Source organism: Perca flavescens, chromosome 20 (assembly GCF_004354835.1).
Source record: "Perca flavescens isolate YP-PL-M2 chromosome 20, PFLA_1.0, whole genome shotgun sequence".
In the NCBI taxonomy this organism is placed as follows: Eukaryota; Metazoa; Chordata; class Actinopteri; order Perciformes; family Percidae; genus Perca; species Perca flavescens.
Genome location: NC_041350.1, coordinates 16,116,061 through 16,139,178, shown reverse-complemented (window position 1 = coordinate 16,139,178; position 23,118 = coordinate 16,116,061). Strand labels below are relative to the sequence as shown.

The 23,118-nt window shown below is 40.7% G+C and overlaps 1 protein-coding gene across 9 annotated transcripts in view; it reads left to right on the top strand.

Moving 5' to 3' along the window:
- eml1 (EMAP like 1) overlaps positions 1-23,118 on the top strand; it is a 54,143-nt gene that overhangs the window by 8,630 nt on the left and 22,395 nt on the right. For 3 of the 9 annotated variants that reach the window (XM_028565249.1, XM_028565248.1, XM_028565247.1), the window contains exon 1: positions 6,419-7,201. The exons of 2 other annotated variants lie outside the window; for them this stretch is intronic. In XM_028565249.1, the coding sequence (XP_028421050.1) occupies positions 7,135-7,201 (67 nt within the window). In that variant the 5' untranslated portion in view covers positions 6,419-7,134. Of the gene's footprint in view, positions 1-6,418; positions 7,202-23,118 lie in introns of those variants that run through there. 4 more of the 9 variants (XM_028565252.1, XM_028565251.1, XM_028565255.1 and 1 more) reach the window with 2 other exon arrangements.

Genomic DNA, 23,118 nt, shown 5'->3' with positions numbered 1-23,118 from the left:
TTTCAATTACTGTAGCTGCAGTACCACATCAGGGTATGTATTTATTTACAGATTTTCTTTAAGCATTTAAGTGCTGAACACGCATTAATCAGATCAATTTTACCCGTATAATGCTGTTAATGAAAAGACAAATTGATCGAATTGTAGGGTAACAATCAGTATTGCTGTTATTGCATTACTGCACTACAGTAAGACTTGCAAAATACATTCCCACGACTCCCTCTTTCTCTAAAATTCATAAATGTGGGTCTTTGTAGATATTACAGAGTCTGGCAGGGGATTTCTACATGCATAATGCTCTTAGAAACCATGACCAAAAGATTGTGCTAAAAACACAAGTGTTGACCCAGTTTTCCTGAACCATAACATCATTATTTGGCATTGCTGTTGCTTGTGTGGCCCAAAACACAAGTGCAGTGTTGCAGTGTTGTCGCTGATATTACACAAATATGCTTTACAGTCTTTTGTTAGTTGACTGTTTTCATGGGGTTAGATGAAATATTCAATTTTAGAAGTAGAGTTTGGTGCAACGGATGGCACAATAAAGTACTGATACACATACAATGTGATATTTTATACTGAACAGTTATTGATAGCAACAAATATTGGATGGACTGCAATTAAATTTTGTACAGATGTCCATGGTTCCCAGACAATTAATTCTAATGACTTTGGTGATCCCCTGACTTTTCCTCTAGTGCAACCAGCAGGTTGACATTTGTAGTTCTAGTTTATCACGCATACGGATGATAGTGGCTTGTCAGTTTTCTCCTTGTGTTGACTAGAACTTGATAAGTTGAACATCAACTGAAAACACTCTCTTTACATAACGCTAGTTATTGTTAGCGTTAACTAGGGCTGGGCGATATATCAATATTTTATCGATATTGTGATATGAGACTAGATATCGTCTTAGATTTTGGATATCGTAATATCGTGATATGACATAAGTGTCTTTTCCTGGTTTTAAAGGCAGCATTACAGTGAAGTGATGTACTTTTCTGAACTTACCAGACTGTTCTAGCTGTTCTATTATTAATGATTATTTATCTAAAATCTAAGTGTGAAGATATTTTGCGAGAGCACCAACTGTCAACTCTAGAATATATCGCCGCAATATCGATATCGAGGTATTTGGTCAAGAATATCATGATATCTGATTTTCTCTATATCGCCCAGCCCTATATTAGAAAATATGGGACGTAGAAATAAGCGCTGAAAATGTGTAGAAGAAAAATTTAACAATTTTAAAACAAACCTTATGGAGCTTTGATTTCAAAAAAGGTACTCCTGTTGTTATACAGTATTTATGTTTACATTTTATTATTACCGTTATTACATATACAGTAAGTACTTTCGGGCCGTGGGTAGAGTAAGAGCACGGAGACAGCTTCCACTGTGTAACTTGGTCCACTTTAATGACACTCCTCAAGCGTAGGACAACTCAAGACTCATAACAAAACGTGCTTCATCATCTCAACATCATATCCCTCTGCCAACATAACTGAATTACAGGCAGGGTATAACATGTTAGATAGCTCCCTTGTTAACTCAAGGAACAGAATACACTATGAAAATACAATTAATGGAAATATGTGACTTATTTCAGTAACCATAAAAAGGTCATCTGTTAACTAAATAGTCACAAAATAAATCTCATCTTACACTAGGGCTGGGTATCGTTAAAACAATTTCAATACCGATACAAAGACCATGACTTTGATACTGATTTTTGAACAATGCTTTTTTCGATACCAATTTTATAAAATCCATTAAAAAAATGTTCAGGTCCTACTAAGTGAGTCCTGTCTCTGTTCGTAACGTAGTGTTTTTCCTGCATGCCTCTATGACGTGTAACGTAACAGCAGCCAATTACAAACATTATTAGATCTTGGTAGAAACACGCTACATGCTTATTTGCTCACTGACGCTGATAGGATTTACTCCTTAGGTATTGATACTGTATTGGGTTTTGAATGAGGAGGCATTTTTCGATTATTGATACTAAGGAGGCATTTTGGTCGGTGCATAAAAAGTATTGAAGTCGGTACTCAGCCCTACTCTTTACTTAGATTTTTGAAGCTAATAACGCCTACTCTGATAAGCATGAATTAGAAATGACAGGTTATTTTCTCCAGCAGGTGGGAAATGATGTATTTTCAACAGTCACTCATCTGATTTGCTCTCCCCTCTCACATTCAATCTATCTCCCCCCATCTCTATCTCTGCTCTCCTGTCCAGACAGTTATTAGAAAGAGGGACCCTGTCAGTCACGGACAGTATTACATCCTCTGCTGGTCTGGTCTCTTCTCGCCATCTAGGTGCATCAATAGCACAGTTAATGTTATGAGATGTCACATTGTTACGCCTTGAGAATTCATTTTGGTTTTATCGACCATAGCCTAAGGTAGGATAAGATGCAAAAAAGATAAAACATTAATGATCCTAACAGGGAAAGTTGGACAGTTTAGTATCAAGGAAGAATATATACTGTAGATTAAAAAAAGAAAAAGTAGATGAAATAGGACAGGTTTTAAAAATAAACAATAGATATAACACATGTAAGATTCAATGTTTCTATCATAATGGTTTCTTCCTCTGTGTGTTTAATGTCTAAAACAACACTAATGCTGTGTTCACACTATGAGCGAGAACGCAACAGGCTACTGGTAATTTTCAATGGAAGCCAGCGACATTTAGCTACAATCTGACGCCACACACAGGTGTGACGTGCTACAAATGAAAGTTGAGCTGTCCTCAACTTTTTTCAGCGCTCCAATGACAGTGAAGCAACAACCAATCATGTTTTTTTTCTTTAAGGCATTTTTAACAGTTTTTTAGTTAAGTTAGCTGATGCTATTGTAGCTTTCTGTGCACATGGCAGTTTCCAAACTAGGTTATTAAAATAGGACCGGTGTGTTGCAAATGCCAGGGCCATTTTTTGATCCTAGTCTGTCACTGGCACACGGGGATACAATAGGGTCATAGGGTGGCAACATTTTAAACAAAAATGAGTGCTTGACCGTGACTCTGCGACAATGTAGCTGGCCACGCTTGGCCATTTTGTAGCTTTTGACGCTCGTAGTGTCAACATAGCATAAGAGTAAGGCTGCACAATATATTGTTTTGTCGCATATCCTACAGCCCTACATAAGAGTTTAGTAAGTAAAATTTTGACTTGCCGTGAATGTGTGTACCATATTTCATATCGATCATTCCAATAGTTGTTGAGACAAATTGTTTTGAAAAATCATCCTCAGATTCCTTTATTGTTACTTTTGTAAGGCACTGAGTTGGCATAATGACTGTTGAAATCATAAACTTCATGTGAATGTTATCACTAGGGAAATAAATGATTAACACTTATTCCACTCTTTCCTGTTGACCCATCCTCCTCACCTTGGCACAGGCTCATATTGGGTCACCTTTGCTACCTGCTGCTATTTACATTTCAGATTTTATACATTCATCTTTTTCACATCATGTGAGTGAAAAATAAATCTCAATGTAATGTTTGAATTGGAATGCATTCATGAACTTATCTTATTTCAAGTTATTAAATTTAGTGAGCTTACTTCCTTATATCTTGACAGACATTTAAGAAGGACAAGGACTCTTGAAACGTGAGTAAAACTGGTACTAGCAAACTGTAATGTTTAACTAGTTGGTGCAAAAGTTCACACAACTGCCTAAAAACATTTTCATTTTTTTTCATTAAGATATACAGTCTTTAGATGTCCAGCTTGACAGACTGTAAAGAATGACACGTGTCCCCCTTTCTTTGTTTGAAATTCAATGTTTCTATAAATCATTAGGAACCCAGGTTGGATTAATTCATGGTGTAAAACACAAACCAGCCCAATAACCAGGACAGGCGCACAGATGGTGGCTGGATCATACAGAGGATTGACCTTGTTTCCTCTTTAACTCTGGATTTGATTCTGTATAATCCTGGCCCACTGACAGACTGACTGATCATCTGTGGATAAAACAAATTTGTCAGCAGTTTCTTTTCTGTTTTTGGAAGGAAAAATAAATAAATGAACAACCGCCTCAGTTCGAATATGACCTTCATGTGTCTGCTTAGAACCAAAGCTGTAAAAACAGAGTCAGCAGGCCAGTTGATAAAGCAATGGAGGATTGATACCAAGCCTTGCAAGGATGCGTGCGTGCGTGCGTGCGTGCGTGCGTGCGTGCGTACGTCAGTCCTCTGGATACATTGATGGGTGGTGCAAGGGGGGAACAATTGGGAGGTGTGGAAAAGGGAGGGGTGGTGGAGCAGCAGCGGTCCCACCACCTGCCACCCGCTGGGTAGTAGGTGGGGTTTAGGGACCCATGTGGGGGATTTTGGAGGGAATATACCCCAGTTTTAGATGCTTCTCTTCTCACGTGATCATATGCACAGAGAGACAGACACATACAAAAAAACAGACCTGTCCCTAATCTAGATCCCAAATCTGGCCCAGAATGTGATTTTCCATAATCTGAGCCCTTCAGACAAAGCACCAGTGTGACTCACAGTCCTCAGAACAAAAACACAAATAATGTTTACAATGTGTATTGCTTGGACTCTGGGTGAGGAGCTGCATGAAATTCCATTCGGTATCTGAATCAAAACACTGGATGTTGTGGCCTTTTGGTGGTTAAAAAATGTCTAAAATGTGATTTTCACGATATCTAAATGAATGCAAAAACCTTGGTGCATTTTTCCACATGCTCGTTGTAGATATGAATTTTAACCGCGGAGAAAGAGCGACGTGTACAAGTGGTGTAAAGGTCAACATATAATCATACTTTCTTTTTGTTTTGAAGTGTAATATCCTTGTGATTTTGCGAAACAACTATTATAGTGTTCAAATGCAACATTGGTGTACAAAGAGCACCTTGTTTTCTCACATAATTCTGCCTGCTACTGAGTGTGGTGGATCTATTGGTGGCTTTATGTTATTGTGAAATAAGTGAACCAGAGTGCAGTGTTGTTTTTTTTCTGATGGAGAGGAGGGAGAGAATACAAGGGCTGAGGTCAACATGGAGGCCTTGACCCATGAAGTGATCAACCGTTTTTAAGGTGCTTCACTGCATCCCTTTCATCCTTCCGTTAAAGGTCAAATCCAGCCGGGCCACTTTTGAACCAGAAAGGATCCTAGATATTCGGAGAGATACCTGTACAGAAAGAGCTTCACACTGACAGATTATATCACACCTGCTGGGCTACTATAAAAACACTGAGAGAAACAAATGTATCCTTTCATGGTCTCTCCCACTGCTGTCTTCAGAGCATCCCTGCCTTTGTGCAATTTTGTTGGCTCCGTCTTGTGATCTAGCAAGAAAGGGGGGGAATGTTTCACACATGAATATAGGCCACAGACTCTTTAGGCTTATTATTTCTCCCTGCAAGCTTAAATTATAAATAATGCAAAGATGCCCCCCTCACATGCACATACAACCCTTGGTTAGAATTCAATTTTCTTTAGGGTATCCCCCTTTTCCGCTCACACCCTGCTCACTTTTTAATTTGGTCCTTCTCTATACCGCCCACCCTCCTCAAGCACTCTCTCTTTCTTATTCTACTGCATCCCCTCCCCCTCTATCCCATTTATTTCTCTCTTTCCTCAATCCCCTATAGTCACCCTTTCATTCTCTCCCCCTCTTGTCCTTGTTTTAAGGATCCCTCAGTCTCTGTGCAGTCTGCAGCGGGGCAGATAAGACCGACAGGGGACAGACTGATAATCATGTTTAGCCACAGCGGGGATCCCCTGGCAATGTTCAGTTTTGAATGTTTGGCTGCAGGAAGTTTCAACAAAGATGTGACAGATGTTTGTTATGGTGTGTCCCTATGTGACTCCATACCGTTACAAACAGTATGTGTGACTATATATATATATATATATATATATATGTCTGGGTCTGTATGCGTGGAAGAGCAGTAGAATAAGTAACTCTAGCAACTGCTATACATTGACTGAGGGACCCACAGTGCCTTAGTCATTTTAGTAACCTGCCATTGGTTTGGTTTCCTTCATTTCTCTCTCCTCTTGTTTTCTCCTGTCCTCTCCTCCCTGTTTTTTCCTTTCCTTTCCTCAATCCTTCTTTCTCCTCTCCTGTTCTCTCCCCTCATTTCCTCTCCTTTCCTAATTTCTCCTCTCCTTTCGTCACCTCTTCTGTCCACTCCTCTCTCCCCTTTTTTCTTGTCATTTCCTTCTTTCTCCTCTCCTCTTTTTACCTCTCCTACCCTACCTTGTCCTGTCCCATTTTGTCCTTTCTTCTCCTCTTTTCTCCTCCCCTCATCTCTTCTCCTGTCTCATCTCCTTTCTCTTTTGGCTCTCATTTTCTTTCCTCTCTTCCCCCCTCTCTCTCTCTCTCTGTCCTATCTCCTTCTTTCTCCAGTCCTCACCCCTTTTATCCTTTCCTCTCTTCTCATTTCCTCTCCTCTCCCACCAGGCAAGAGAAGGAGGATCTATGTCACAGGCCCAGCCCCCTGCGCTCTGACTCGTCCACACTGTGTGACAGGGGAAGGCTGGGCTGTCCCGAGCATTATCTAAACACTCATGCACACATATGCATGCATGCGCACTCACACACACACACACACACAGTAACTGCCTATGCCAGAGCCTGTCTGCGCTCTCAGCTCAAGCCCTCTTAAAGCTGTTTTTCTGCTGGAGATCAGCAAGAGCTAACGACACACAGCTGCCTCTGCTGAAGACAGAAGGACAAGACGAGAACAGAGGGAGGGGAAAAGAGGACAGAGGGAGGAGAGGACGAGCACAAGAGGAAACAAAACCACCAGCAGCCTCTTAACTTCTGTATCTGTGTCTCTCTGGCAGTCCGGTGCAGTCATTCTTCAGCAGGGAGTGTTTTATGCTGTAGTTCAGGACTTTTTTTTCGTCAGAGGGGGGTGGAAAAGAAGAGGGGTTGGAGTTCACATGACATAATCGGAGTGAATGGGTTGCCATGGTGACTTACCCAGGGAGCCCGGCCCGTGCAGAGTAAATGGAGGGAGCGCCTTGGACGCCAAGTGAACGATAAACTAACGGAGGGGAGTCACCAGAGAGAGAGAGAGAGAGAAAGAGAGGAGAGCGAAGGAGTTGTGGATAACAGAGGGAGCCCAGAGGAGCGGAGCAGAGGTTGAGAATGGAGGACGGGTTTTCCAGCTACAGCAGCTTGTATGACACCTCATCGCTGCTACAGTTCTGCAACGGTAAAAAAAAACTAATCCTTTCCTCACTCAATCCCCCCCATCTACTCTTTCCTTGGCTGCATGTTGTTTCTCTGGACTTGACATGTCACCAGCTGACTGGCTAAACTTGACACCAAGTGTGTATTTGTCTGTGTTGCAGACATGAGAGCTATTTTAGCTCCAGCTTTTAGGGCTTTGCTGAAAAAGGAGTTCAGCCTTCCCGTTGTTGTGTAGCTTAACACTGTCAAACTAGAAAACATTTGATTTTGAACAGACTGCTGTACATTTGAATAAAACAATCCACCAACTCCAGAGGGCATTTACAGAAAAAAAACACTGTAGAATTAACAGGAAGTTTTTGGAATCAAGGCCACAATAATGTCAACAGTGTATGTGAGCCAGCAGCCATCAAGAAAGCTAATAAACAAAGACGAAGAGAGGATGAGGAACAGTCCTTTGCTCACAGCAGCTGCCCTGATTACTGTGGTTCTGCTTGATGTGATGAGGGGTATGTCATGAATATATTTCTCCCCTGTTGGCTGATTGCGATCAGTTGGCTGAATGAGACAGAACAGAGATGACACAATAGGACACTATTGCTCATGTGCTTTGCTGCACTAATGTAATTTATTTGCTGGCAGAGGAAGAAACCATACTTCAGGCTGCTAATGTTATGGGTGGGAGAGGGTGACTCAGGGAAGAAGGAAAGCAGCATGACGCTGTATGACATCAGTTTAGGATTTAGGATTTTTTAGGATCCAAGAAGCTCTAGTTTCTTTTTGAAAAAGTAAACCCTGATGTATCTCCTAATATTTAGAAATACCCAAACTACTAAACTATGCTAAAAAAGGTCATACAATGGTGCATATGTGTATCTCAGTCCAACATTTCAGAAGGATTTTACTCTACAATTTTGTTTTTGTTTTTGAGTGTGTTGCTCAGTTTGATGATACCATCACTGCCTGCATACTGACAAACTATGTTAGTGATTATGTTGGTGAGCCCCCTACACAAAGGGGATTATCCCCAACACAATAACCGGTGTCTCTAATAGAGACTACTGTAGCAAAGGGGCTTTAAAAAAAAGCTGTAATGCTGATTTGAGCTCCACTGAACCAGCTAAATAAAGATCAAATTAAATATTTATCATGGAGTGACTGTGTGGCAGTTAGTGAGCGTGAGCTATCATTGTTGCAAGCATAGAGTAACGTAATTACCATTGGTGGATAAAAAAATCAATAATATTAACTGTGCTGTGTAAGCACTAGCAGTCGATGGGGGGAAGATGTGGGGGAATACTATTGTCTGACAGAGGAAATCACAGAGGTATCTCCCGCCATGGATACCGGGTACCTCACTACTTTCATGAATCACTGATGAGGTGAATCCAGTTAAAAGCTTTTGTCCCTCATGGATTTCCCTCATTAAATGTATAGCAATCATAAAGGAGAAGATGCAGACAAAGAGAAACCGATGAGTTAGCGAAGCCTATACTGTAGTTGAAATAAAGATTATTTAAAACTGAAAGATTTTTTTAAAGGCCAGTTATTTCATGGATCCAGGATACTATGCATCCTCCTCCAGTTCCCTTGGCCTTTGGAATTAAAATAGCCCCACATCATCACATGCCCTTCACCATACCTAGAGATTGGCATGGGGTAGATTCCATAAAATCATCTCTTTATCAGGATGCATAGTATCCAAGATACTATGCATCCTGATAAAGTTCCCTTTGGAATTAAAATAGCCCCACATCATCATATACCCACCATATCTAGAGATTGGCATGGTTTTATGTCAGTTTGATTTGCATTGAGACATGACTTTATGGAAAGTACCCCATGCCAATCTCTAGGTATGGTGAAGGGCATGTGATGATGTGGGGCTATTTTAATTCCAAAGGCCAAGGGAACTTTATCAGGATGCATAGTATCCTGGATCCATGAAATAACTGGCCTTTAAAAATAAAAATATGCCTGCCTCTATGATCTTGTATATATATATATATATATATATATATATATATATATATATATATATATATATATATATATATATATATATATATATATATGATACAGTTAATGTAGAAAAGAGAAATATAACTGTTTTCCTTCAGTTGGGGGGCTTCTCTTGGTACATTAAGTCCATAAAGGACTAATTAAATGGTACATCGGCCTTATTTTTGATGAAATGCAGTGTAAGATCACTAGTAACGAGGTAACCGTCAAAAAAGTAAGCCATCAGATTGTTGGTTTGCAAAACTGAGCCAACATCTCATTTGCCACAAAGTAACTTAGGGAAAGGAAGAAAAGTGGGTAAGCACCTTTTCTACTTACGGCTTGTATTCATGTGTGCTGAGAATGCCAAGGATAACAACTGATGAGGGTTGGTTGGATTGACTTGAAAAACAGGTGTAACAGGTGTTCTGAAAAGCTCTGAGCTTCAGAAATCTCACAAATTACAGTGCGGTGGCATGCACAGCATTACAACATGGCAGTATTATATGTGTCACCCTTGAGACTTAGTGTTATGGTGACGGGTGAGAGAAGTTAAGTGTCAAAGCAGTCAACCACTACACTTTTTCCACTTAGTCTACATTTTGTCAACTTGTGTTTACCCACTCTTAAGTTTCTTGTTTTTTTAAGATTCTCCCCTTTTACTTGCCATGTCATGACCAGCAACCAGAGGGAGAGTGTGCGAGTTGTGTGACACTGCGAGGTTGTTAGTAATCCTTTACAATGTCATGTTTCCTCTCTGAGAGAAAGTCGATGAAATAAGACATGCTGCTTAGGCGCGGCTGCCAGGGATTTTCCAATCTCCAACCCCCTGCTTTCTCTCTCTCTTTCCCTTCACACACACACACACACACACACACACACACACACATTTAACTTCACGGCAAGCGAGCAATGCCTTTTTCGTTGTTCCTACAGTCTTAATGACTTAACAGACTGCTTAATTGGGTGAGCCTTAGTTAGTGTGTGTGTGTGTGTGTGTGTGTGTGTGTGTGTGTGTGTGTGTGTGTGTGTGTGTGTGTGTGTGTGTGTACACAAGTGTATACAAGCTACAGCGAGGGGGGTGTGCTTAAACATCTGCAGTGTGTGTGTGTGTGTGGCAAAGTGATATCAAATTGCTCTGCCGCTGCTATCCAGCTGAACCCAGATTCACTCTAAGCAAAAGTCAATGATGTCATACATTCGCCTCTTTCTCTCCCTGTCTCTCAACCCGTGTGTTGTGGAGCATCCAACCAGACTAATGTTCAGAGACTAGGTCAGCTAAACTGCAGAAACATGCGCAGGCTGCATGCTTTGTCCTCAGGAGGTCGGGGCAAGCTTATAGGCTAATTGAAATTTAGCCCAATTACACACACACACACACACTGATTACAGCACATGAGGGACGTGAATCCTTATGTTAAATCAATGAAATCATCATTTGGAATCTACTGGTCCTGGAGCAGAGGACAGTTTTGATTGAATTAGTCTGTGCACCTGGTAATGAGATTGCTGTTGTTTTTTGTTTTTTTATAGAATTTACCACTGTTCTGATAGCAGATTAGCAGCAAAGAAAGTGTGCATTTGATGTTTTTATCAAGGACCATCCTGCTAGTTTTACCTACTTTGCCTGCTGTTACAGTACCACCAACCAATATCCAAAGCTTACCCTAACTTTGGAGTTTGATTTCATGCATTGCTACTTGATCTCCATTTATTTCTCTACAGTTTGAAAAGCAATCTTTTTTATGCAATACACAACCAAATTCATATGATATTTTCCTACAATGTCCTGTCAGCTTATTGTTTATTTTTTTAGCTTTGAATTTACAACATGAAATGAATGCTTTTTGACACCCAAATGTGCCACCGTGCGGCCGTGTCATCGGTCATAGTTCTGAGGTTGTGTTAGAATTTTTCACTTTGATGGATTATGAGGGATGTAGTGGATCTTGTAGACTGTTGATTAATATATCAATTATTTATTTGATGATTTGCTTAATTGATAATTCTTCTTAGTTTATAAAATGACAGAAAGTAATGAAAACTACCTGTCTTATGCCTTGGCTAATACTTTGGTTTATGACCAACTAATGACATTTCCATCAGTGCTAATTAACACACGCTAAACAAAGATGATGAACATTGTAAATATTACCTTAGCATTTTGCTCATGACACCACTGTGCCTAAATACAGCCCTACAGTGCTTTTAGCTTGGCTGTACACTCTTACTTTTGTTCTCTTACAATAACCCGATTAACAAAATTGTTGCTGATTCATTTTCTATTAGTTGACTAATCTCCACAGGTTGATTTTCATATGACAGAATTGTAGCCAGTGGCTTCATGGAAGGTAAAATATTAAGTTAAAAAACTTCTGAAAGGCTGTGCTTCTGACTATGATTGGCAATTATGTTGAGTACGTGAAATGTGTAGCTAAAACATGCACAATCATTAGTGTAAAATCATGACTTAATGTGATCCATTGTTCATTAGCTCCTGATGCACTAGAAGATCCAGATGTGTTAATAAGAAAATCTGTTAATAAGTAAATCCGGGTCACTTACAGCGCTGTAATATGGTTGATCACACACTCAAGTTCATCTCAAAGCACCCAGCCTCTCCATCCAAACAAATCTATTGGCCTGCATTCATTCGTGAGATTTGTTTGTTTACCTTTTGAGCTAATGACGTCTGCTCAGATTTGGATCAAACATCCTTTTATCTCTGTGCTCCACACTCATGCTGTACAACCCACAGGCACACTGGCACAGCCTCACCTTACTGGCAGTGGCAGTGTACCATGATGGGAACCAAAACGTGCCAGTAAGACAAGTGCGAGGCGCTTAGTCAGGAAGGAAAGAGGGATACAGAGAAATTAGGAGCAAAAACCAGCAAAGTGAGTGCAGATGGGTGGGATAGGCGTTGCAGGGCAGAGAGGGGAAATTAATAAAGATGGAGGCTCATTTGATGTTTGATGCACAGTAGAGGTGACACATCTCCATCCAGTCTCCTCCCATCCTTGGCTCAGCATCTATAAGTATTGCCATCCAAACCCTGATTCCTGATGGCACGTGTAGAGGGATTAGGATTAAAGCCCCACTCACGTTACCAACCACAGTAGCTAAGGAGGGATGCCAGGGAGGAGGAGACGGGGGTGTATGTGTTTGTATGTGTGAGGGTAAAGTGTTTGACTTGAAACTTCAGTTCAGAAAATATTGCTAGGGCTTTTATCTTCTTTGATTTACTAAAAAATTGTGGTCAAAAATAGCTTCCTAAAGTGAGAAATCAAAGTTATGCCTTCCTGTTGAGGTTAAAGCCACATGGATTGACAATGTACTGTATATTTACTAGAGAATATTGACTTCTCTTCCTCATTTTTCCCTCCTTCCCTGCTCTTTAACATTATCTATCAAATACCTAGTAAAACCTGCTGGCAAGCTGACCTGCACTCTGATATTTCCCCACTCGCATAAAACTGCACAAAATGTCAATAGAGAAACGGAGAGAGGGGAGTATGAGGAAATGATGTGTCTGTCCACCATCATTCATCTGTAACTGTACTATGTACCAGAGTAGCAGTTTAATATATATCGACCTGAATGAGATAGCTCATCCACTACTGCTGATTTATTTATAGGTTGAGCTTGATTTTCATTGCTGTGTCAGTGAGAGCATAAACCACTCTCCGTTTCTTTTTTTTCCCACTCCAGTCTCCCTCACTGTTGCTGGATTTCTTGCATTGTTACCACTCTGACTCTCTCTGTCCTTCACCCTGCTTTACTTACCCATCTTTCTCAAACTCTCTCACGCTCTTTGTTTTTTGTGCGAGTGCCCCGAGTGGAGCTCAGAGTGAGTTTTTATCTCCAGACATTCAGATATTGAGCCGGTGGTTTGGGCCTCTGTAGTCCAGAGTCACACTACCCCCTCTCCTACTCCTTATCTCCCTCACTTTTTTTCTCCCTTTTTTCTGATAAGGGTACGCCTTGCACTTTCTCTTTCACTTTCATGCTGCAGAATAGAGAGCCATTAGCTGTTACACAGAGTGACAGTGTGTGCTCATTAAATGTGTATCATGTGTACACGTTAGAGCTGTATTGAGTGTGTGTGCAGCATGATACAGCAGTAGATACTCTGCATCTCCTGCTCTGTGGTGTCTTGTCGAAAACAGCAGATTGTGCTGCAGGAGAGTCAAGCTGTGTGTTTGAGATCTGTGGGAGCCAACAGATCTGTGGCTGCCCTTGTTGCCAGTTGAGAAATAATGCCACTTGCATAACAAAAGCAGTCTGGTGTCCATGTAGTGCCAGCCCTGGACACTGGTATCCTGCTCTCTTAATGTGCCCTAAATAAGGTACTTGTAAGTAGGGTATTCTATAGATACTTACTGTATAGAAAGTAAAATGTATCTGCATAGTACAAGATATAGTGTCTAGAAGAGGAAGATTAGGACACAAGCCAGGATCATACTGAGTCAAGATCAAATGAAACTAAATGGCAAACAGCAGCGTGGAGGGCATTTTAGCAGAGACATGTACAGCCCCAGTAATGTGATTAACTGACATCTGTCCAGTATCTGCATACACGCAGAGCAATGCCAGTGAACAGATTGACATCGCTGTGGACAATTCTGCCCTACATCTAAAGGGCACTAACTAAGATCTAGATTGTGTAACATTGAGTAACTCTTCATAATCTGCTTCTCAAACAAGAATATTATGATGTTTAAAAAAATACTTTGATGGGCCCATCCCTCTAGATTAGAAATGCATTTTATACACATGCTTTAAAGGACTGCAACTCATTTTCATTATCATTTAAAAAAAATGCCAGTTACAATTTCCAAGAACCATAGTTGACGTTGACTGTGTGAAAAACGGTCCAAAACCCAAAGATACTAAAAAATAAAGAAAAGCAACAAATGTTCACATTTGAGAAAATGGAACCAGAGAATATTTCTGCAGTTTTGCTTGAAAAATTACTTAAATGATTAATCAAATATGAATTTTCTGTTGTGTAATTTTTGCACCAATGAAATTCACCAGTCATGATATTTGAGCTTTGTAATAAAAAACTTGCTGTTTCCCATTTTTAGGGCTGAATGCAACTTCAGCCATTGTTATAGAGTCAGAGTGGGACAAATGATTAGTATTGCAATATATCAGATATGTTAATCTCTGTCTGTTTCTCTCTCTCTCTCTCTCTCTCTCTCTCTCTCTCTCTCTCTCTCTCTCTCTCTCTCTCTCTCCTTGCCTTTCTCTGTCTCTCTCTCTCTCTTGCTGCCTCTCTCTCTCTCTCGCTGCCTTTCTCTGTCTCTCTCTCTCTCTTGCTGCCTCTCTCTCTCTCTCGCTGCCTTTCTCTGTCTCTCTCTCTCTCTTGCTGCCTCTCTCTCTCTTATCTTTTTCTCCACTGACACACATTCATGCACCCTCATCCTCATGACCCACTAAAACAATCAGGCATGTAAAGCAGGAGTGTGCGAGTTCCTGTAAAAACGTGTGTGTGTGTGTGTGTGTGTGTGTGTGTGTGTGTGTGTGTGTGTGTGTGTGTGTGTGTGTGTGTGTACCATCACAAGGTCAGGAGAGGAGACACGCAGGCTGCATGAGTCCTTGAACAGGATGTCATGGATAAGTAAAAATACCATGAAAGAGCCAGAAACAGAATTGTGTTGTTAGGATGCTTCCACTCTACATGGTAACACTAAGAAGAGCGTTGACTTCTACCTGTGGGGGAGGGCGACTAGTAACCTAATAAATCACACAAGACAGCAGAATCCCATGGTGGTGCCATTATTTTTAGTGTCCGCTTGCTGCTGAAAATATTACCAAAGCTATTCTGTCCAATCAGACTCAAGAAAAGAAAAAGGGATTCAATTATGATTTATATTCAAATGTGTTTCAAATTAGTATGCAAATGATTTCCAGAACAGATCATCAGTGTGTGTCTGCGTTACAGCGCAGGTATGTGAGTCCGCATTCATGTGTGCACATGCATGTCTGTGCATATGAATGTCTGTGCATAAATCTCCCTTTTAATCCCACAGTACATCAACAAACCGTTTTAAGATGAATTAAAGATCAATTCAATTACTGTGACAAGGTGTGTTGGCTCGATTATATTTATGGTAATATTCTCCATCAGCGCCAAAAGTCAAGGCCCACTGATTTGGTCACTCCTCTCATCTCTAAACCCTGGCCAGGATTCTATCTGGCCAGTTGTGATGTGAACAGATATAATTAACCTTTCAATGCCCATGGTGCAGCTCCCAGAGGCTGCCCGGCACCCTAATTGGTCCCTTACACCTGCTGTGAACAAAGGGGAAGCCGTGTGTGTGTGTGTGTGTGTGTGTGTGTGTGTGTGTGTGTGTGTGTGTGTGTGTGTGTGTGTGTGTGTGTGTGTGTGTGTGTGTGTGTGTGTGTGTGTGTGTGTGTGTGTGTGTGTGTGTGTGTGTGTGTGTGTGTGTGTGTGTGTGTGTGCGCGTCCCATTGCATGTGTTTAGCCACACTATAACAGATGGAGAGGGAAAAGAGGAGAAATTCATTAGAAATTCCATTAAAAATAGATTCATCAAGAACACAGCTGCAGAGATGAGAGGATAGAGGATGGACATGAGTATTTGGTTTGTTTACCCCTCTACTGTTGTCAAGTTATCAGTTTCAGTGAGGGGTTAAATGAAAATACTTTAACAAAATATGACTTGCAATGTACCTTGTTTTGATTGGCCAGCTTTGTTGTTAAAGGGCATATTTTTTGTTTCAAATTAGACAATATGCTTTAACTTCCAATAGTTGTAGTGCAGCTAGGATTCAACATGATTTCAGAAATCTTTCATCAAATGTCCCATGTTGTTCTCAGACTCACAGTGAAGGTTAACAGTTATGCAGCCAGAAAAATATTATAGGAGAAAACATGCTACCATTCACTCTGATTAAAAAGCCAACAGGTGCTCTGCAGATGTACAAATAAATATTAAACTTGAAATACTGTAAATAATGAATACAGTTAAATATGCTATTGTGTTTCAATGTATTGCTTTCACTGTTTTCAAAATTAAAATGAGCATATATTTAAGGTGCACAGGGGCAAACCGAACAAAACAAAACAAAAAAAGGTTGCAGGCCTCTTGATGTTGGGAGCGAGAGCACAGCCCGCAGGTCTGGCTCCACTGACAGGCGGCTTCTTGTCTTGTTTTTATGTATACCGGGGACCAGATCACAAACTGCATATGATGATGGGAACATCCAAAACCACAGTGAATGCAGACATTGATAGATATGCGTCTTCCACCTGCAGCCAAAACCTGTCCATTCAGCCATTAGCCACACAAAATAAACAAACAATGATATGGATATGGTAAAATCTTCCGGCACCCAGAGTCCGTTCTCAAGGCACCCACTTTGGGAACCACTGTTCAGCTGCACTACTGCAAGGATATGTCTTTTCTCAAATGTATGTAGAAAACTTCAGTTTTCTTTCAGTCATTCATGGACTCTTTTGACACAATTTTACATTTCCTGAACAGATTGTTTTTTTCAGCTTTACATTCAGAATTCTAACGCAGAATACAGTCTGCTTGACACCTGTCCTAAACTGTCCACTGTGACCACACAGAGCAACAACAATTTAATGAGGTGGCCTTGTGAGGTTTTTTTGCTCACTCAAGCTAAACATGGAGGTGACAGGCTCAAGTGTGTTTTTTGGGTGATGTCAAAGCTCTGTTTATGAAAATAGACTGCATGTAGAAGCAGACCACAATAGTAAATTATCACAAAATAACTCCTGAGATGAACAGAGACGTGTAGCAGTGTGCGCGCATTGGAGGGTAGAATTCAAGAATAGAAAACACACAAAACCGAAATCAGTTTTCAATATTTCTCTTTAGTCTAGTTGTGTAATGATCATGGTCTGCTGCCAGCAACGCTGCTGTATGTTCTCTCCTGTCCAGATGGCAGATGTATGATTGGTCGATGTTCAGGATGCTGACAGTCTCTGGCACACATAGTCTGTCACAGTGTCTCTGTAGGGTGTGTGAGACAATCCTCGCACACCATGGAAATCTGGTTTCCCATAACAATACTTTTACTGGATGGAACATGTGTGTTGCGCACACACACACACACACACACACACACACACACACACACACACACACAGGCACCATCCATTGGATAGAGCAAGTGTCCCGCCTCCTGTTCCTTCCTGGTTGTTTGTCACTAAGGGACAAAGCCCTGTTTTATGTGGAGAAAGGTTGAGATTGACAAAGAGGCTTGTTCAGAGCCTGGAGTCTCACTGCCAAGCATGACTTAGTGCTTCTGTGGCCTGTTTCTTCCCTAAAAGTCACAGCAAAAAGAAGACTGTCTTTCTTCAGGCGTTTGCTGCTTTATTTTTTCATTTCACTTAGATAAATTCTAATTTAGACAGAGATGCCATAAAGAATGTATCATGTTGTCCTTATGAGCCATGCTTTATTTACAACCTGGTAAGGTCCAAATCATCTGTGTTTTGATGAATATTATTGCCATAACAACTGCCCCCCTTATTTTTATGAGTCAGCAAAAAGCTCCTTTGTCTTCAGAGACTGGGGTTGTCTGTTTACAATGTTATGGCTTTATTGGATTTGTTTTAGAATATTACCAGAATCATCACAGCTGCAAACGGAAAAATATGGTAACCCATTTGCTTGCAAAGCAAACTTGCCCTGTTCTCAGAACTGTCTGAAGAACTCACTCACTAGCAATGGAGACTACTAAATGGAAATGTAATTACACACTGTAAACACATTTGAATGGCTATTGCTGAAAACATGCCGGTATCAAAACAGGGTTTTATTTATTGAACATCTTAAGAATTACAATTTTGAATTAAATATTTTTAAAGTCCAAAATCCCTTTACAACATTATCTATGTACATTTGAACCCAACCTCATCTTGCACTTGCTATTGTTGAAAAGTCAATATCACATGCACATTGAACACCACAACAAGGATGCTTTCTGACTCCAGCTTCAGCTTAGCATATTGATGCTCCAAATAGCCCATGCTCTAAAGTCTGCATATCCTACTGTCTAACAGTCTACCGCTAAAGCTAATCTCTTATTTGAGTGAGCAACATAGACAAAAGCAAGAGAAACAGGATAAATATTAGAGAAAAACAATAAAGATATTTTACTGCCAAGCCCCTTTTAGTGGCTCTTTTTTCTTCCCGCAGTCGATTCATTTCTAGCCGAGAGACTGCTCTACATATCCAGCATAATCCCTCCACCACACCGTGAACACTTCCTCTTTGACAGAAGAGTGTGTAGGAGTGTGTGTGTGTTTTGTTAATGCAGGGTGTTGGCATAGTGGTGTCTATATATACAGTATGTGTTTGAGTTAAGAAGGTGTTATTATGCCTCAATGGGCCATGTCGTTTAACTTTATTTTTATTTTTTCCTCATCTCTCTCTCTCTCTCTCTCTCTCCCTCTTTGTGGCTTTCGGACTCTTCACACTGTCTCAGAATTAAATCAATAAACCAAAGTGAAATCCTATATTTAATTCATTTAAAATTGCAAGACCTTCCACAGCATTATTACCGTTTTATTTGGCTTTGAAAAAAAATACACATACTGCTACACCCTTCCTCTTATATTGCAAAATATAGGGTCGTTTCAACCATTTATACCAAAAAAACAGAAATGCCCAAATTTGTTAGCTGGGTTTTAGTCTTGATTTAGTGTTCATGTTTATTTACATTTGTTGGGTTACCATGACTGAGACACTGGGGTAGGTTGATAACCTTTGTGTATCGAGTCTGTGTGAGTAGAGGTGGTGGGTGGTGGTGGGGGGTGGGGGTGGGCGCTGGCTGTATCCCATTTGACCTGATATTGACCCCAGGAAGGATGTAGCTGATGGGAGGAAGGAAGGGTTTAATGTGTTCGTACATGGACAGTAGGATCTCTCATGGGGGTCATTTGGTCTCTCTTCATGCTCTTCTTTGACCCAGACACACACTTTTCATGACCTATATATATACACGCACGCACACACACACACACACACACACACACACACACACACACACACACACACACACACACACACACACACAGCTCTTTAGCTTCTATCCCTCTGTCAGTCTTTTTGTGATTTTGCACTATTTCTGTTTTGATATTTAAAAAAATTAATAAGCTCTCCCTGCCATGTCTTTCTTTCTTTCTTTCTTTCTTTCTTTCTTTCTGAACTGTCTGTTTACTTTTCTGTAGTCTTTACTCAGTGTGAGGGCTTCCCCTCCTCTGATCCACCTCTGTATATTTATAGCTCCTAAGCCCCAGTCCAGCAGGAGCCATCAGAGGCAGCTTGTAAACCAAGCAAAGATCTGTCTCCTTAATCTGGCCAGTTGATTAGCTAATAAACCTCTGGCATGTCATCCGCGCTGTATGCTGCAGGTGATCCATAGGATTGATGACACTTTAAGTAACTTTTTTTCTCTCTTTCTCCAATCTCTAACTCAATTGGTCAATTTGTCACTGAGCTGAAATGTACCTGATGGATGATTTCCATCATATTGACTGCAATTTCCTAAATGCTGTAATTTCAAGCATTACATGTTTCATGTCTTGTACTCTGCATAATATCAGAATTACGGTGAAGAATTTGCCATTCAGCAACATAGACATTAAACACATATACACATTTTATATTATTTCTACTTTTTAGCTATGTTTGCAGAGTGGCTGTCATTCAATCCACCGCTTCGGTCCAGACTGAAATATCTCAACAACTATTGGTTGGATGCCATGGTATTTGGTACACACATTCATGGTTCCCAGTGGATGCATTGTAATAACTCAAGTGATCCTCTTACACAATCATTGCATCAAAATTATAATTTGTCCAATACTTTGACTTATTACCAAATAACTGCAAAACTAATGATAATCTTATTATCCTCAGCTATACTTTGTGTTTAGTGCTAATTAGCATTATGTTAACCTAAGACGGTGAACATGAAGCTCAAAGCACCGCTATGTTTAAGTACAGCCTCACAGAGCTACTAGCATGTCTGTAGACTCCTGTTTAATTATCAAGGTATTCACTGCCCCACCTTCATTCACCTCTGCCTCCATTTTATCCCTCTACCTTTCTCCCTGCCTGTCTCTAAATCACTACCTCCTATACCTCCTGGCATAGAATTTAGTCCTGCATGCCACTTCATTATGATTAGGTCCGGACTTCCATTAGTGAAGCCAGTTGCAGACTGAAGCCAGGTTGTTTAATAAGTGTGACTCATTGGACTTGGGAGAAATGGCTTTCCTGAAGGCATAATCTGCAGCAGCTGAACTGGCACGATGGCAGCGCACCACCTGGCCGTGTGAAATTAAAACAGTTGGCAAAGTGCTGTTTCCTCTCTGCATCCAGCGAGTAGATAGATGTGCCAGCAGTGTGATATCAGCGCTACCTTTCTGCCTCTGAAAAACAGGAATTGTTGTCATAATGTTGTGACAGGCCTTTTCCTGCAGCCTCTTGTTTCTTTAATGTGTTGTTTTTCTGTAAACACTGGTTGTGGTCCCCCCTCCCCTCCCATTAACCTGGGCACTGAACCTTCCATCAAGTCAATTCAGCTTTATTGTTTGGCTTCTTTGCACCGCTGAGTGAAAAGAAAATAGACATCAATCACTCTGCTTGTCAGTGGATTATTGCTAAAGTGTGCAGGAGTATGCAAACACATGGTGAGACAGCTGCTGCTGGTATCATGACATTTCCTTAGATGCAATTTCCTTAATGTCATTTTCTGTTATTCCTTGAGTATGTATTTATAATCATATCCTGTTTGTGTGTGTGTGTGTGTGTGTGTGTGTGTGTGTGTGTGTGTGTGTTTATATTGTATATGGAGGGAAATGCAACTCTGTAAGTGTTCCAGTGAAAGAGTGAGTCAGCTTGAAAGCCAGACAGCTCAGAACAACACAGGGCTGCTGCAGAATATATTTTATAGATGAGGTTTCTGTGCATTGCTCAAAATGTGAGAGTGCTCCCTCTCTGTTGACCAGAAGGATTTACCCAGCGCTATTTTAGTCTTTTTACTCCTTCAGTGTATTGATCGTTGTGGTTGATGAGAGTGCAGAAGGGGGGAAATGATTCAAAGCATGTGTGCACGCTCCAGTGTTCATTATTGATGGCAGTGAGGTCAGTAAATGACTTAGAAATAAGATGGAGATTAACGTAGGGGGGATGGTGTGGCTATTTTAGAGCAGGGAAAATGAACTGAGGAGAATGCCTGTTTTCTATTTGCCCTTCATTGAGTCCCTGTGGCTGAAGTGATGGACAAGCACTTAAGCAGGCAGGTGGTCCTGCGAGAATGACATGGCCTTGCAGAGGAAGGTAATAGCAGCGTGTCACGATGCATTAGGGTGAGCAGATAGATAGGCTCAGAGATGTCTCGGATTTGTGACCCAGCTACGTATTGACCAGATAATGAAACTAGGACAGAAGAAGACATAGAGAAAGAAACTGAAGAAGACTGACAGAAATGAAGTAATTTAAGCAGCCGGCTGACAGGTGTGAATAGCACACTGGAGCAAGGGGAGATTGGTGGGGTGTAATGATCTGCTTTTGTTGGGATGAAAGAGAAACACCAGGGGTGTATGTGGTGATGGATTTATTGTTAAATGAAGATTGACATCTTACTTATTCTGACTCTCTGGACAGAAGGGCTGTGACCCGAGTGCCGTCACATGAAGAGCAAATTTAGTTGTGTTCACACACACGACTGTGCTGTGGTCACATCAGTGTCGCGCCATCAACACACATTCTTATGTATGAAAACAAACACCAAACTTAAGCTCTACTGACCTTTTCTGATTTCAGCCCTGCCTGTGAACGTGTTATGGTGCGTTAACTTGCCCCAGGGGTTTTAACCAGGGAGCAGGGTGACAGACGGAGGATGTTAGCGCAGACCCGGGGAATCATGGCGGTGACAGCCTGTCATTGTACTTGAACGACTGATGGTATCATGCTGTCATTGTGTCAGTATTGGGAGCAGACCCACAACACACGCTGAACAGATAATAGAAGCTTTATCTCTGGATATTCACTCACATTCGCATGTGAATATGAACAAGGGCCGCTTCAAAGGTGAGCAGAAAGTTATTAGGATTCTTTGGAAAAGGCTGGTGGTGTTCAGATTAAGTCAGATTGGCGTTATGAAACAGGAAAGCATTTCCTTTGATTAAAAAAGATGTAAGGAAAGGTTTGAACATAAATTATACTTCACTGCTGGGAGTGTAATAATGTATTAAATTATGCACCTGCAATTTTCATCTGCCTCCATTTGTCCAGATGGGGAGTTTTCATTATGGAATTTCACTTGGTGGCCCGGTGCATTGTCAATGTGAAGCAGTGTGTCAGTGAAATCTTTTCTTATGTGTCCAACAAGCTATTAAACACAAGGCCCCAGTAATGGCTGTGACAGTGACTAAAGGGACACTTTTCTATGTGTATGTGTGTTACATGCACCCTATAGCTGGTGTGTTTCTGTGTGAACAGTAATTGGTTGATTTAACCATTCTGAATTCTGCTCCGATTTCCATTTTCTGCGACAAGCATAAAGTGTCCCATCTGCTTAATGCACCAATTTACCATCCTTCATTGAGGGTGTCCCTGACTAAAACAATTCATAACCAGCAAACCAAATCACTAATTTGTCCCCTCATAAACAAATCTGTGAAATTGTATGTTCTGCCAATTCAGTTAAAATGACTTCACTGGAACTTTAGGATTAAACACTTGTACTCACTGTATACGCTACTTGTAGTGATGCATAAAACTACATAAATACTTGTGTATTGTTGTGGTTTAAATAAACGTATCTGTATTAGGAATTTTACTCAAGAATGTACTTGAATTATTGATTGATTTTTGGTTGATTTAAATTTATTGCCAACAATGCCTAATCTACTGTTATCAT